This window comes from Monodelphis domestica, chromosome X (assembly GCF_027887165.1).
Source record: "Monodelphis domestica isolate mMonDom1 chromosome X, mMonDom1.pri, whole genome shotgun sequence".
NCBI classification, from domain to species: domain Eukaryota; kingdom Metazoa; phylum Chordata; class Mammalia; order Didelphimorphia; family Didelphidae; genus Monodelphis; species Monodelphis domestica.
The window spans coordinates 79,928,324-79,944,839 of NC_077235.1; the positions used below are offsets into that span (position 1 = coordinate 79,928,324).

A 16,516-nucleotide genomic window follows, 5' to 3' on the forward strand; every position below is an offset into this window, starting at 1 on the left:
GAACCCAGGCTTGTCCCTGCTCTGAGACTGGCACTCTATCCACTATGCCAGGGTGTCCTGCTGCTGCCAGGACTCCGGAGACTCAGTGATGCTGCCCTGGCCTTCTCCCTGGCCCTGGAATTCAGGAGCAGAAGCCCAGAGGATTTAGGGTGATAGTAACATATTTTAATAAACAATATGGAATAAACCACCCTAGTATCGGCTTGGAGGAGACTTTAGAGACCCTCTTGTCCACCCCCCACCAAATAGACAGTGTGTTATTAGAAATAGATTACCGGCCTTGGAGTCAGAAAGACTGGAACCAACTAATTAATCTTGCTCATTAGCTGTGTGACCCTGGGCAAGTCATTTCATCTGGGCAGAAGTCAGAGAGTAATAAAAGCCAACTCCGCGGGGCAGGATTGTAGTGAGGACCAAATGGGTCTGGAGTGCGGAAGGAGCAGCTGCAGCCCACTTCCAGGGTGTAGCCAGTTTTGCTTGCAGAATGGCGGAATGTCACTTTATGAATTCCCCCACGAGGGGTGTCCCATTTGACTTGCTCCCCGATCTCTTGTCCAGCAACCAGACCCGGTCTTCCTGGCAGTGGTCAGGCGGGAGTCTCTTACCACCTTGTGGCTTCAGACAGCTGGGCAAAGAGCAGAGCAGCCGCAGCTGGATTTGGAATTCTAGCCTAGGGGTTGGTATAAAGTATTGCTCTGGCTTATTAAACTCGGAAGCCGGGGCTCCCGCCCCCACCCACATCTGGCCTCCCCCCACCTCCAGGCTCCATCAGCTTTCTGGGGCCATATGGTTGTTTGGGGAAATAGGGCGAATCCATCGATCAAGAAGCATCTCCTCAGCAAGTGTCTACACTGGCACTGCGGATACAAAGACGGGAGCGTGCTGGTAAACGTGTCAATTCCGCCGGTACTTTTGGTCTCAAAATCAATAGCGAGTATCCGTGTCAAGGCAGAAGAGCGGGGAGGGCTGGGTAGTGGGGCTGAAGTGACTTGGCCAGGGTCACCCAGTTAGGAAGTGTCTAAGGTCGGATTGGAACCCAGGACCTCCCGTCTCCAGACCTGGCTCTCCCCCCCCCCCAAATGTTTAACCGCTAGTTCTCTGGAGGGGGGAAAGGTACCCACTTACCTGACACGCTTTTAAGTTTAATCTCTATTATTAACACTTTGTCACTTTCCTACGTCTAGACAATTAGCAAAACAATAAATCAGGTCCTGATTCGGAGCTACCGATTTTCTGAGGTGTGAATGTTCACACGAAAAATGTAACAGTCGGCTCCTGGGAGCCGGTTTGACCCGGCTCCAGCAGCCATTGGAAATGGGGGGGGGGGGGAGACAGAGAGACAGACGGGGGCGGGAGGAAGAGGGAGAGACGGGGATTGGGGTCCTGGAAGGTGAAGTCGCTTGGGCTAAGTCTGAAAAGAATCCTCCGTTCCAAGAGGCAGGTAAGGGCGAGGAGGGGAAGGACTCCCGGCATGGGGGCCAGTTGTGCCTTAAAGGGGCGGAGGAGCGCGTCCAGCGGACATCTAGAGTGAGTGAGGGGTCCGGAATAACCGAGTCACGCTGTGAAGGGCTTTCAGTGCTAATGTTGCTCCCAGCGCAATGGGCAGCCAAGGAAGCTTCTTGAAGGGAGGAGTGGCTCGCTCTGAGCCCCGCTTCAGGAAGAAGCCTTTGGCACTTGGGCGAAGAATGCTTTGGAAAAGGGAAAGCGCGGCTCGCCCGGAAGGGGGTGGTCCGGTAGCGCTGGCCCAGTGGAGAGGTGCTGAGGACCCGGGCCAAGGTGACTGCGGAGTGAGGAGACAGGAGGCGGCACTTGTTGGAGATGTGGGGACAGGGTGGGCCGCTGCTCGGGATGGGCTGGGGGGGGGGGGGAGGAGGCGCCGCAGATGACTGTGAGGACCCCCAGTGGGGGCTGGAAAGATGGTGGCGCCTTCCAGAGAAGCGGGGGAAACTGCGCAGGGGCTGCTAGCTAGCAGATGTGGAGATCCCGAGCTCTGGCTTGGCCGGGTTGAGCCTTAAAGCCTACGGGACCTCGGGCTGGAAATGGCTAGGGTTACCTTTGGAGAGCTCGGCGGCGGCGTCATCTGCGCGGAGATAATTAATGAAGGCACGGGAGACCCAGAGCCAGAGCCAGAGACAGCCAGAGACAGCCAGAGACACCGAGAGAGGGAGGGAGGGAGGCAGGCAGGCAGGCAGGCAGGCAGGCAGGCAGACCCTTGGGGGACATGGAGCCTTAGAAGGCCGGACGTGATTGATTGATGAACCTGGAAAGGAGACCTCGAAGGGTTGGTGTAAAAAGCTTTTTCCTGGACTTTGGCTGAGAAGGGGAAGAAGAGATAGAAGGACAATGGCTCGAGGGGGTGGGAGGGTCGAGCGAACGTGCCAGGGAAAAGGTTTCAGCTTTCCCGTCGGGGTGCCCCCCAGCACATCCGAGGTCACCGGGAAAGGCTGCAGTGCGGGCAGCCCCCAGGGCGCAGCTGGTCCAGGGGCCCCGACCAGAGCCCCCAGAGTAGGGGAGAGCCTGGGGCACGGGGGGGGGGGGTGCTTTGTTGTCCCGGCCTTCCCAGCCCCGCTTGAGGAAGTTTCCGAAGCTGCCTGGCTCTGGCCTCCGGGCGGGCACTCCGCTGACGCCGCTTTCTGCTCCTCGGCCCTTCTTAGCCACATGCGGTGGGCTGGTCACGGCCGCGCCCGGTGCCCGGTGCCCGGGACAGAAGGCAGAAGGGGCTGTCAAGGGCGATGGAAAAGGCCGTGGGGACCCGGGGGGGGGGGGGCGCCCAGATCCCGTCACTCTCGGCATCTCCCTCAGATTTCCCCAAAGGCAGAGTGAAACGCCGGGATCCAAACTGGCCGGACCTGTGCGAAGTTCTCTGCAACCCTTAAGGCTCTGGGTCCTCGCGGCCGATGCCAAAGGCAACGAAGCCCAGAGAGAGGAAGCGTCCTGCCCGAGGACACACAGCGCCCCGGGGGCGGTTTCCGATGGTCCGCTACTTCCCGAGGGGGGAGGGGAGGGGCTCGGAAGGTTGGGGACAGGAATGAGGTGGGGCGAGAGAAGGGCCAGGAGCGGGAGACCTCGTGGCACTGGGGCTGAAGGAGCGCGCCCGGGTCCGAGTCTCAGTGAAAGCCCCCCCCCCTCCCCAGGCCTGGGGGGCGGGGAAGGGCGGGGGCCCCTCTGGCTACGCCCCGGGTCGAGGAAGGAGGCGGTGCTCTGGGGTCCGGAGCAGCCGGGGCGGTGCAGCCCGTCCGGTCCGGCCGTCGGGGCCCTCCCCCTGCCATCCAGCTCCACGTCCTGCTAGCTCGCTCCAGGTCCCGGCTCGGGCTCGGGGCGGGGCGGCGCGGCGCGGCGGCCGGACCGAGAGCCGCTGCGGCAGCACATGGACCAGCCTCGGGGCCGGGGGCCGGGGACCGGGGCCGGGGCCGGGCCTGGGCCGCCTCTGCGCCTCCCCAAGCCCAGTACGTGGACCCTGTGGCGCGCCAAAGGGCCACCGAGGAACCCGGCGCGCTGGAAACCAGGTGAGAGAGCTGGCTGCCCGGGGCAGGGCTCGGCCGGCCAGCCGCCGACTGCACCGATCCCTCTCCTCTCCTCTCTCCGTGCTGCGCCGTGCGCCCCGCGCTGCCCGCCTCCCTCCCAGCCCATCTCCTGCGGCCGCCGCCCCACCTTTCCCCTCTCCCTGCCATCACCTCCTTTACTCCTGGCTGCCTTTGTCCCTTGCCCCCACCTCTGGCTCCCCATCTCCTCGTCCTGAGTTGGAGCCCCTCTCGTCTCTCTCCCGCTACTCCGCCCCCCTTTCTCTCGGGCTCCCGCTGGCCTCCGGCACCCCCTTCCTATAGCTTCCTCTCCCCTCCCTATTGATTTCGGTTTCCCTGCCCCCTGATCTCCCTCTAAGCTCCCCCCCCCTCAACAGGCTCTGGCTGCTCTCCCCCCACCCACGTCCCCATCCTCTCGACCCCATCTCTCTCCCCTTTCTCTGTCTCCCTCCCTTCCTCCCTCCCTCCCTGCCTGCCTGCCTGCCTGCCTGCCTCTCACTCCGTCCTGTCTCGGTCTGTGTCTCTGTGGCCCTCTCCCACCTCGGCCCCACTCCTCCTGCTCCCAGGGACTCTCCCCAGCCAAATGTCTTTGATCCGGGCATCTCTAGAGGCTCCCCAACCTCCAATCTCCATGCCCTCTCCTCTCCGGGAGCGCTGCCCCCCAGCCCCCATCCCAGCCCCTCTCAGATAGAGGAAATAGGAAATAGGGTTGGGATTCTTGCCCTATGACTCCCAGACAGAGGAGCCTAGGGGGAGGGGAAATTGGGGGTGGGGTGGGGGGAAGAGGAAATCTAGAGGCATCTGGGCATGCTCATTCTGCGTCCCGGGAGGGTTATTGCCTCTAAACTCCTAAAGCACTTAATGTCTATACCATTCATTTGGCACTTCCAAACTAAATACCTTCTCTTTTGATGTGGGTATTTTGGGTTTCTCTGCTACTGGACTGTAAGTTCCTTGAGGGCAGGATTGGGTCTTATTCGACTTCTTTGTAAGCTTCCCCCCCCCCCCCCAAGTCCCTTGCACATTTGGTAGCCAGCAGTAAATGTTTACTGACTGGCCTTGGTTGAGGGAAGTGAGCTAGCTGCTGGGGGAATCCAAAAGGGAATGTGATGGGAGCAGCCCATTTGCGGGCCTTGGCCCTCTTTGGGCCTCAGTTTCCTCCTTTGTAAAATGAGGGAGTTGAACTAAATGACTTCTGAGATGCCTTCTAGCTCTAGATCTAGGATCCCAGAATAACCTGAGCCTCAGTTTCCTCCTCTGTCCAATGAGCTCTAAGGCTCGAATTTTCTATAGTTCTCACTAGCCATTCTGTGGTCCCTGGGATCCCCTGGACCTGGATTCCTGTATGGAGCTTGCCTTGGCCATCTTGGGAGTCTTCTAGAAAAGAAGGCTGAACCAGAGGGTCCTTAGTGTGGGCAAAGTGGCCCTCTGCCCCTGGTTCTGTCATTTGCCCCATCCTGGCCAAGCCTGGTGCCTAGGTGTCACACACACACACACACACACACACACACACACACACACACACACACATTCTGAATGTGTCCAGCTTGGACTCCTTTCGAAATGGCCAAATCCCAGGAGACCTGTAATGGCAGGTCGGAGTTTGGCCCCTGGCAAGTGGGTGTTAAAAGCAAAACTGTCTTCCTTCCATCTAGGGGCTGAGTACTGAGAGGGGAGGTCAGTCCAGACTGTGTGGGAGGATAGAATGCCCACCCAAAGGGTGCTCACTCACTTCCCACCCCCCTCAAGCCTTTCCCATTCTGCACTGCACCACGGTGCAGTAGGGACTGAGAGGTTTGGAGTTCCTGAAAGTTGAAGTCGTCCTAGATTTAAGAGAACTGGGTGCGACTTTCAAGGCAGCCTAGTACCTCCCCTCATTTTTACAGAGGGGGAAACTGAGGCCTTTCTAGGATTTTAGCTCTAGAAGTGGGAGGGTACATTCCCCTCCTCCCCCAATCAGTTCTACAGGTAAGGAAACTGAGGCTCCAAGAGAGGGAGGGACCTGTCCAAGGTCTCCCATTGGCAATCGAGTCATGAAGATCAATTCAAAATCGCTGTTCCATGCTTTTTCGAGGGGAGGGGACTGGGTTTGCGATTTCTTAGGTGAAAGGATGTCCCGGTGAAAAAAACTCCCTCTTCTGATGCCTATCGCCAGTTGCTTTTGGTTGTGGATAAATTGAGCCCAGAGTCCCAGGCAGGACTCGAACCTCAGTCCTAAGCCTGCTCTCTGCCGCTTTATAAACTGCTTTTCTGACCTCAAAGTTGTTATTATTATTGTTGGAAATTGATCTCTAATTAGGCATCTTTGCCTCAAGGCTGCTCCGCCTCCTGCCTTCCCTATCTATGTTAATAGTCCCACTGTCTTCCTAGCTAGCGAGACTGGAATCCTGAGTCACCTCCCCCTTCCCCTCCCCCTTCCCTTTCCCTTTTCCCCCTCTGCCCCCCCCCTCAGCCAGTTCCCAGGTGTCCTGGATTCTAGCCCCTCCTCTCCATTCCAGCTACCACCCCCCTATTACCCGGGCTCCTCGCTTCCCCCTTGGGGGATTGTAATAGTCTCCTAATAGCCTTCATTCACCACTCCCAGCCTCTCTCCCCTACCCTCTCCATCTCCATCTCGGGCAGGTTACCTGCCTAAAGTCACTCTATTTTGAGGGGAAACCCCCTTCCAGGATTTACCTGTGGAATAAAGCTGAAATTCCTTAGTTTGGCATTCAAGGCCCTTCCTCCATCTGAATCCAGTTTTCCTTTGCATCCTTATCTCTTCCCCTACAAAATGACCACCCTCTGTGCCTTGCCTGCTCTGAATCTATGCCTTTACTTTTCTGCCCTTGTTCACACCATTTCCAGTACCTGAAGTGAACCCCCCAATCTTTCAAGACTCAGCCCAGAATTCCACGTTTTCTCTCCCTCCAGATCCCTGTTTATATTCCAGTCATTTGGTGTTATAGCCTTCCTGAGCTCCCTGAGGGCAGGGGCCTTGGGTTATCTAAACTGGGCAGCTCCTGCTTGAACCCCTGCATTGTTCACTAGCTAATGGCTAGCTAGCTAGGCTTTTACACTGAACCTTAAAGGTGCTTTCCAACTAATATTCTAATGACCCTTGGGAGTAGGTGATATTATTGTCCCCATTTTACAGAGGAGGAAACTGAGGCTGGCTGAGGTGAAGTCAGTGACTTGCTCAGGGTCACACAGCTAGTAAGTGTCTAACGGGACTAGAGGGCCTTCCTTCCTTCTGGCTTGGAGTGGGAATGCTAAGGAAAGGGGACGGGGAGGAGCCTCCGGTGTGTCTGGGAAATCACATATGTAAATGACATTACCATAGGTCCTAGCAAGACTGGAAGAGTCGGGCTGGGTGGGTCCTAATGCCTAGGGACTGGGTCCTACTGGGCCATTTGCTGTTTCAATCACCTTGGCCAAGGCCCCTCCCTGGGCCACAGCTTTTCCCCTGGAAAGTGGGAGAGGGTAGAATGGATAGGATCAAAGGTCTCCAAGTTCTAAGGTTCTTAGATTTGGTGTTCTAAAGGCCTAGCTCCAGTGTTCTCAGTTCTCTGGACATTCCCTTTTCTAAGATCCCTCCCAGCCTGGCCATTCTCCGTTCAAAGGTCTGGCATTCTGGATTCTTCTTCCCTACCCTCGAAGCTCCGCCATTCTATTCTTGGTGCCTCTTTCTCCTAGAAGGAGCCTTTGTTGTGGCCCTCCCCCTCCCCACCTGGGAGCATCCATTGGTCCCCGAAGGGCTGGTGCCAGTCACGTGTCTTCTTATCTGTCTAGGGCAGAACTGCCCAGATAGACCTGCCTCGTGGCTCGTGGACGGTGGCTCTGGCCACTACCCTTTACTAAGCACAGGCATGGGCCTGAGCACTGGGCAGATTGCTCGTTCCTCAGAGAGGGGAGCTTCTGCGTGGGTTCTGAGGCTTTCACTAAGGGTGGAATGGCAGGTTCTAGCTTCTTGGGTTGCCAGGGCAGTGCCCTCTGCACCCTTCCTCCTTCATTTAGATGGTTAAAGCTGGAAGGGACCTTAGAAGGTAGAGTGTGAAACTCAGCCACTCTGTGGAGAGCCGGAAAGGGCTTTGAAGCACAAAATAGCAGTTAGAAGTGATTTCAGGATCTAGAATGTCAGTGGGAAAGATCCTTACAACAGAGAATGAAAGTGGGACAGCTAGGTGGCTCAGTGGGTGGACAGGAGGTCCTGGGTTCCAATCTGGCCTCAGACACTTCCCAGCTGGGTGACCCTGGGCAAGTCACTTCACCCCCATTGCCTAGCCCTTACCACTCTGCTGCCTTGCAACTGATATTTAGTACTGATTCTAAGACAGAAGATGAAGGGTTTAAGAAAAGGGAGAAAAAAGAAGGGGGCATGGGAGCTGGTAGGAACACAGGTTATCTGAGCTGCAGAAGGCAGAACGAACCAGAACAACTCCCTCTTCCTATTTAGAGCTCAGGAGGGGTTCCATGAATATTGTAATCCTGTGAGGTAGAGAGTATCATCATTTCCCCATATCCAATATTCTCCTCCCTGTTTTATAGGCAGGCATATGTGTGTGCGCACGTACACACACACACACACACAAAGTAGTAGCACCATGTGGAATGCATTAAGGGTCCTTCTGGGCAGGTAGGCATTCAGACTGGAGCCACTGTGGGGCACTGGTTTTAGAGTCACAGGACCTGGCTTTGATTTCAATATCTGCCACTTCTGTGATCTTGAGTAAGGTCCTTCCTTTCCCTGGGCCTCAGTTTCCTCCTCTGAAAAATGAAAGGATTAGACTAGATGGCCACTGAGGTCTCTAGGTCTAAGACTCCAAAATGCTTTGCATATACCATCCTGAAAGGGCCTTACCATAGCCCCTCCCCCCAATAGAGGCATGGGCTTGGCAAACACCATTAGAGCCCATTTTGTAGATGGGGAAAGTGAGGTTCCTCAGTATTGCCCAACACTCAGTCCCAGATTTCTTGTGCTTTTTCTCTGATGCTTTTGCCCTCACTCTATGTAGTCTGCTTAGAATTTAAGATCCCAGCTCTTGAGATAGAAGGAACCCCAAAGGACAGATGACCATCTCCCTTCTTTCACAGAGGAGGAAACTGAGGTCCAGATAAGGGAAAGGACTTGCCCAAGATCATTGGATCATAGATGTGGAGCTGGGAGACCATCTAGTTGCTTTCCTTCATTTGATGATAGTGGAACACTGAGGCCCAGGGAGGGGAAGGGTCAAAAGAATGTTAAGCAGCAGAGGCAAAAATTGAACTCAGGTCCTCCATAGCTATTGTCCCCCACTACCTCTTAGAGTTTTTTTTTTACAGAAATCTTCTTCCCCTCTCCAGAATGCCAAATTCACCTTCCTTCTTTTTTTTTTAACCCCTCCCCTTCCATCTTGGAATCAATGCTGTGTATTGGTTCCACAGCAGAAGAGAGGTAAGGGGGAGGCAGTGGGGGTAAGTGACTTGCCCAGGGTGTCTGAGGCCAGATTAGAACCTAGGACCTCCCATCTCTAGGCCTGGCTCTCTATCCATTGAGCTACCCCGCTGCACCTGGGTGAGACTCTAAAGAGATCATTCAGTCTGGACCCCCTCATAGTACAGATGATGAGCCTGAGATCCCGGGAAGGTTCATTGTATCATAGATTTCAGGCTGGAAGAGCCTTTAGAGGCCCTTGAGTCTTGCTCTGTTATTTTACAGATGAGGCAACTGAGGCCCAGAGAGTTTTTTAATAACATGTACAGGGACACACAACTAATAAGTGTCTGAGGCAGGATTTGAAATCAAGTCTTTCTGACTCCTAGCTCTAGGTCCTAGCCAATGTGCTATGCTGCTTCTCAGGGGGAAGTGAGTAGACCAAGGCCATGTAGCCAATAAGTAGCAGCGCCAGGATTCCAAACCAGGACCCACTGCTTCTCTTTCCACACACATCTCTACGGAAGTGGGAGGGAATCAGGGACCAAGGTGGAAGGGTTGAAGGCCAGGGGGACCCTGGACACAAAGAAGGGGAGAATGAATCAGCTTTTCCAGCTGTTCCTTTTTTCTCCGCCTCATCCTTGTCCAGTCCCCAGAGGGGTCCACACTGTCTGGGCTTCAGGGTATCAGCTTACACAGAGCCCTTACAGATGCCAACCATAGCCCTGGCATGAGGAAGGGAGCATGGGGGTGAGGTAGAAGAGCCCTCACAGTTGTTGCTGGCTGCTATTTTTCAAGGTGGGGGTGGGGGAGTCAGCTAAATTCCATTTCAGTCTAGGGGACTTGACTGTGGGCCAGACAGGCAAAGGCACCTGGGGCTAAAGGCCTGGTACGTCCCCTTCTCAGAATCCAAATCTGGCATGACTGCTGGTACCAGGCTCTGGGGCTAAGGACCAAAAGACGGAAAATGGCAGTAGGGCATATCTCCTAGCCTCATGGAGTTTACAATCTAATTGGGAGATGTTCTAGTGCAGGATTCTCGATGAATTTTGGGATTTTGGGGACTCCTTGGGAAAACAATCATTTTCACTCATGTTTAATTGGAGTTGAGCATTTCCTTCAGTTACTTAGAGCCAACACTTAGTATCCATTCTAAGATAGAAGGTCAGTGCTTGAAAAAGGGAGCAGGGCAGCTGGGTGGCCCAGGGGATTGAGAGATAGGCTTGGAAAATAGAGGTCTTGGGTTCAAATATGACTTGACACTTCCTAGCTATGTGACCCTGGGCAAGTCACTTAACCCCCTTTGATAAGCCCTTTCCCCTCTTCTGCCTTGGAGCTACTACACAGTATGAATTCTAAGACAGACGGTAAGGGTTTACAAAAGAGAACAGAGCAGCTAGGTGACTCAGTGCATTGAGAGACAAGCCTGGAGTCAGGAGTACTCAAGGATAAAATCTGGCCTCAGATACTTCCTAGCTGGATGACCCTGGGCAAGTCACCTAGCTCCCATTTTCTAGCCCTTGCTGCTTTTCTGCCTTGGAGCTGATATTTAGTATTGATTCTAAGACAGAAGGAAGGGGTTTAAAAAAAAAGAAAGGGTCCAGGACATAAAAATGCCCAAGAACTCTTGGGATAGTGGATGGAATACAGGCTTGGGAGATAGAACACCTGGGTTTAAATTTCTCCTCTGACGCTCGCTGGCTCTCTGACCTTAGGGAAATCCTCTCACCTCCCTGGGCCTTAGTTCCTACTTCTGTAAAATGACGGTATTGGACTAGATGGCCTCAGAGGCCCCTTCCAACTCTCTAATGATCTGCCAGATAGCCATCTATCATAAGGTATTCTCTGATAAGAATTACAGACAAGCTGCTATGTGAGGTCAGAGGGGAAAGGTCATGACCAAGAAGGGGAGCAAATCAAAGGATGCTTCCTGAAGGAGAAGGCATTGGAATGAGATGTTAAAGGATCGGGGAGGAATTAAGAAGTGCAATGGTGTGGAAGGAGGAGGGCAGCAAATTCAGGGACAGAGAGGAAGGATTCTCAGAGCCATTCCAGCTTTCACTGCTACTAAGCTGCCATCTTGGCTCCACCCCTCTGGAGCACAGTCTGGCTGGAGCATGGAGTATATTGAGGGGAGTAGAATGAGACAAAGTTGGAAAGGTTTCATTGGGTTGGTATCAAATTGTGGAGAGCCTTGAATGCCAGGAAAACAGGTTTGAACATTACTTCGGAGGCCTTAGGGAGCTACTGGAGATTTTGGAGCAGAGTAGAGGCATGATTCTCTCTGGACATCACAAAAGTCATCCTAGCAGAGTGACTTAGTGGACTTACTGGGTGGCTCAGTGGGTTGAGAGCCAGGCCTAGAGATGGGAGGTCTTAGGTTCAAATCTGGCTTCAGACACTACTTAGCTGTGTGATCCTAGGCAAATCACATAACTCCCATTGCCTAGCCCTTATTACTCTTTTACCTCAGAACCAATGCACAGTTTTGGTTTTAAGAGAGAATGGAAAGTGTTTATTAAAAAAAAAAACATTTAAAAAATCATCCTAGCAGGGGCAGCAAGGTGGCTCAGTGGGTTGAGAGCCGGGCCTAGAGACAGGAGGTCCTAGATTCAGATATAGCCTCAGATATTTTCTAACTGTGTGATCCTGGGCAAGTCACTTGCCCCCCCCCCCAACCCCAGTCTAGCCTTTAGTGCTCTTCTGCCTTGGAACCGATACTTAGTGTTGATTCTGAGATGGAGGATAAGGGTTTAAAGAAAACTCATCCTAGCAGCCTTCTGAAGGATGGGTTAGAAGGGAGAGAAAATGCAAGTGCCTTTATAGGAATGAATAGGATTAAGAACAGGAAAGTGGTTTGGAAACCTCCTCATTTAAGAGAGGAACCAATCAATGTTCAGAGAGGTTAGGTGCTTTGTCCAAAGCAGCCCAGCTAGGAAATATTAGAGCCCAGATTCAAGAATCCCAGATTTGTGAATCCACATTCAGCGCTTTTCCCACTTGGAAACAGCAGAGATGAGCACTGATTAAGCTCCTGCTGTGTGCCAGGCCCCCTGCTAGCTGTGTGTGGGGAGCACAGGAAAAGAAGTGTTTGCCCTCCAGAAGCTTACATTCTGTTTAGCGGGAAAGAGCAGAAATTCAGCTGAGTGGCCACAAAATAGAAACAAAGTCATTTCCTGGACGAGGGCAACCAGCCAGGAGAATCAAGGAAGGCCCCTCGGAGGAGGAGGAGGTCTTGGAAGGAGCTAGGGATTCTTCGAGGTGGAGGTGAGCATGGAGGACAGCCTGTGCCAGCCACAGCAGCAGAGGATGGAATATCACGAACTGGGAACAGTAAGCAGGCCAGTTTGGCTGGAATGTAGTGTGTGAGAGAGAGTAATGGGAAATACGTCTGGAAAGGGAGCTCGGAGCCAGACTCTGAAGGGCTTTCAATCCCAAACAGAGGAGTTTGTATTTGATTCGGGAGGCGATCACCGGAGCTTCTTGAGTGGGGGAGGGGCCTGGGGAGACTTGTGCTTTGGAAACCCAGCTTTGGGAGCTCTGTGGAGGAGGGGAGGGAGCCCAGGCGATTGCCGGAATCCAGATGACCAAGCCGGGTGGCTGGCGGAGAGGAGCCAGGACCGGTGACAAATCAGCAACAACCCACCGGAGAGAAGGTTCAGGCGCCCTAGAGTCAAAGGTTGTGGCCCCTGGAGGACTGGGGCCCCTGGAAGAGGAAGGGGTGGCTTAGGGGGCCAGATAAGGAGTTCTCGCGTGGAAGCAGTAAGTTTGAGCCGCCTAGGGGACACCCCGGTAGAAATGTCCATCTGATAGGGGGGGATTTGAAACCGGAGCTTGGTAGAGAAGGGAGGGCCATATATGTCGATCTGGAAATCATCGACATTGAGATGGGAGCTGATGAAATCGCCAGATGACCTCCTCGTGGAAAGAGATAAGAAAAGAGGGCTCAGCACTGAGCCTTAGGAGAAGACTCATCTTCCTGAATTCTAATCTGGCCTCCCATATGAGCTGGCTGTGTGACTCCAGGCAAGTCACTTCACTCTCTTAGCCTCAGTTTCCTCATCTGGAAATTGAGCCAGAGAAGGAAATGGCAAACTACTCCAGGATCTTGGCCAAAAAACCCCCAAACAGGATCATGAAGAACAGGACACGGAAACAACTGAACAACAACAGTAGGGGGCAAGACATGAAATAATGGGTTGGTTGCCCAGTAAACATTTATTCAGTTTTAAAATCCTTACCTTCTGCCTTGGAACTGATGCAGTTCCAAGGCAGAAGACCAGTAAGGATTAGGTTATGAGAGTTAAGTGACTTATCAAAGGTCATACAGCTAAGAAATATCTGAAGCCAAATTTGAAGCCAGAACCTCCCATTTCCAGGTCTGTAGCTCTATCCACTGAGCCACCCAGCTGCCCCATAGTAAACATTAAGCACATACTATGTGTCAGGCACTGAGCTAAGTGTGGGAGATCCAGAGAGACAATCTCTGTCCTCTAGGAGCTGGCTACATGCAAATAACTCTATGTAACGAAGATATATATCATACAAATTCTACATGAGAATTGAGGGGAAAGCACTCGCAATAATAAGGGAGCTGGATGGGAAAAGGCTTCTTGTAAAAGGTAGGACTGTAGCTGAGCCTAGAAGGAAGCCAGGGAAGGCTGAGAAGAGAGGAAGGAGAGAGTTCCAGGCATGAGGGACAGTCAGGGAAAATGCTCAGACTTAGGAGAAGGAATGTCTTGTGTGAGGAAGAGCAAAGAGGCCAGTGAGTATTTGGTGGAGGAGGAGGAGGGCTGTAAGAAGACTAGAAAAGGTAGACTTTGTATCCAGTCCTGGAGGTGATCGAGAGACTGAGAGACCTGAGGCAGGGGGCCCCAGGGGCAGGCTGTTGCAGTGATTCAGGTGGGAGATGATGAGAGTCTGCCCCAGAGTGGCGGAAGTGGCAAAGGAGAGAAGGTGACATATTCGGGAAATTGGCAAAGTGAAGCCAACAAGGCTTAGCATCATCCCACAAAAGTGATGGCTAGAGAGGAAGAGAACCAGGAGCGAGAGAGAAGTGTCCCAGGAAACGAAGGAGGATAGGTGGTCCATTGGGATAAAAGCTGCAGACATCTTAGGAAGGAAAGGCCAGTGGATTTCACAGCAAAGACATCACTGGTAACCTTGGTGGGGACATCTGCAGTTTAGTGGTGGCCATGGAAGGTAGTTAGAGAACTGGACTTAGGAAGATCTGGTTTCAAATCCTGCCTGGAGAGAGTAAAAGGATGACTGTGCCCCAGTGATGGCTTCTTTGAGAGCAGATGGGACGAATTTGCAGTGGGCATAGTCAGCTGAATTGTGGGACTTTCTTCAGTAGAGTTCAGCCGCTCAGGAGTACGGGTAGGGAAAGCAGATGATGGAAGTTATTGATGGATGATCTGGGACAGCAGGGAAGTGTGGGAAGATTAGAGGCTGCGATGGGGAAATAGAATTGGTTTAGAAGAGAAGAGGGAAAGGAAGGGAAGGTGCATTTATTAAGCACCTACTATGTGCCAGGCATAGCACTGAACACTTTACAGATATTATCTCATTTGATCTTCATCACAACTCTGTGAGGTGGGTATTATTATAATGTCCATTTTACTATTGAGGAAATCGAGTCATACAGAGTTTGAGTGACTTACCCAGAGTCACATAGCTATTTTTTTTATTTTCAGAGCTAGATCTGAACTTAGATCTTCCTGACTTTCTGACCATCACTATCTATTTCACTACCCACCTGTCTCATAAGGAATAAGGCAGAAAGATTAGAAGTTGCAGTTGGATAGAGGAATTTCAGAATTCTAGACCATAAAGTGGATATGCTGGACTTGGCCATCTCTGAGTGTGCCTGGGTGGCATGACAATGTCATAGCTACTGAGGAGGTCAATGGACCTGGAGACTGGAGTAGCTGAGTGGCCATCAGATGCAGCCCTTAAAGATTTAGAGTAGTGTTGGCAAACCTTTTAGAGATATACATGCCCAAATTGTACCTTCCAGCTGCCTGTGAGCCCTTCACATTACTCCAGAGAAAAAAAGGAGGAAGTGCTCACATTGAGCTGCTAGGTGGAGGGGCAGGTGGAGAGGGGGAATGGAGCAGCCCCCACTGGCACACTGGGGCACACATGCCACGTTTATGCCAACACAAATTTAGAGCTTAATTGGGAAAGGAGGACTGTGGCCTGTGAACTGAACTCCTTTTTTTTTTTGGAAAATTTTAATTAGTCAATTTAGAACATTTTCCCTTGGTTACAAGAATCATATTCTTTCCCTCCCCTCCCCTCCCCCCACCCCTTCCCATAGCTGATGCACAATTCCACTGGGTATTACATGTGTCCTTGATCAAGACCTATTTCCATATTGTTAATATTTGCACTAAGGTGATTGTTTAGAGTCAACTTCCCCAGTCATATCCCTATAGACCCATGTGATCTAGCAGTGGTTTTTCTTCTGTGTTTCCGCTCCCACAGTTCTTTCTCTGGATGTAGGTAGTATCTTTCTCATAAGTCCCCCAGAATTGTCCTGGGTCACTGCATTGCTGCCAGTAGAGAAGTCCATTACGTTCGATTGTACCATAGTGCATCCGTCTCTGTGCACAATGTTCTCCTGGTTCTGCTCCTTTCACTCTGCGTGCGTCACCAGGAACTGAACTCCTAGAGAAAAAAAGGGAGGTTGAATTGGGGGTTGGTAGTGAATAGCTCCCTAGGATCTGGATAGGCAGATGAAGAGGGATGTGGTGAAACTTAAAGAAGAGAATATTGCTGAGTGATTGTGGCAGAGGGAGGGTCCAGACACAAAGGCTGGCTGCGAAAATCAGAGAGACTCCTGGCCCAGTATGTCAGGGGACAGGAGAGAAGAGAGCGAATGGCCAGGGAGTCGGGAATATGGCATCTTCTGGAAGGAAGATAATGGGAGGCAGCACAATGGACAGAGTTCTAGGTCTGGAGTTGGAAAGACCCAAGTTCAAATTTAGCCACAGTCACTTACTAGCTGTCATTTAACCTTTGTTTGAGTGTTTCCTCAGCCATAAAATATGGGATAATAAAAAATGTGATAATAATAGCACCTACCTTCCAGGGTTGTTGGAAGATCAAAAAAGATAATAATTGTGGAGTGCTTAATACAAAGTCTGACATATAGTCAATGTTGTTTTTATATATAGTAAATATAATGTTAGCCATTATTATTATGATTCGTCCAGGGCTTGGCACATAGTAGGCACCAAATAAATGATAGCTATCATTATTGCTGTTGTTATTCAGGAAATGGGAGTCGAATTCACATAGGCCATTTGTTAACAGTGGTCAGGAGTTCTAGGGGGTACACTCCAGGGGGAAACGGCAGGAAGGAGCCCTGGGAGCTGCTGGCCTGACATGGATTGGGATGATGGGGTAGGGACTGAAGTAGGGAAAGTGAGTTTTTGCCTAGCCCTCCTGTGACTGAATCCCAGGGATTCTGGGAGAAGGAAGAGGAAGAGGAAGAGGAGGAAGAGGGGGAGAGCATTGGTTAGCCAGAGGACAGTAGATAATCACACCCTTTCCAGAGACCAAGACACTGGGCCCCAGGCCTCACTTGATCAGAGTT

General features: G+C 52.2%; 1 protein-coding gene across 5 annotated transcripts in view; it reads left to right on the forward strand.

The window, feature by feature from the left end:
- Window positions 1-16,516, forward strand: part of STARD8 (StAR related lipid transfer domain containing 8) — a 162,075-nt gene that overhangs the window by 84,730 nt on the left and 60,829 nt on the right. The window contains exon 1 of one of the 5 annotated variants that reach the window (XM_001376514.5): window positions 3,077-3,506. The exons of 3 other annotated variants lie outside the window; for them this stretch is intronic. In XM_001376514.5, coding sequence (XP_001376551.3) covers window positions 3,368-3,506 — 139 coding nt within the window. In that variant the 5' untranslated portion in view covers window positions 3,077-3,367. Of the gene's footprint in view, window positions 1-3,076; window positions 3,507-16,516 lie in introns of those variants that run through there. One more of the 5 variants, XM_007506943.3, reaches the window with a different exon arrangement.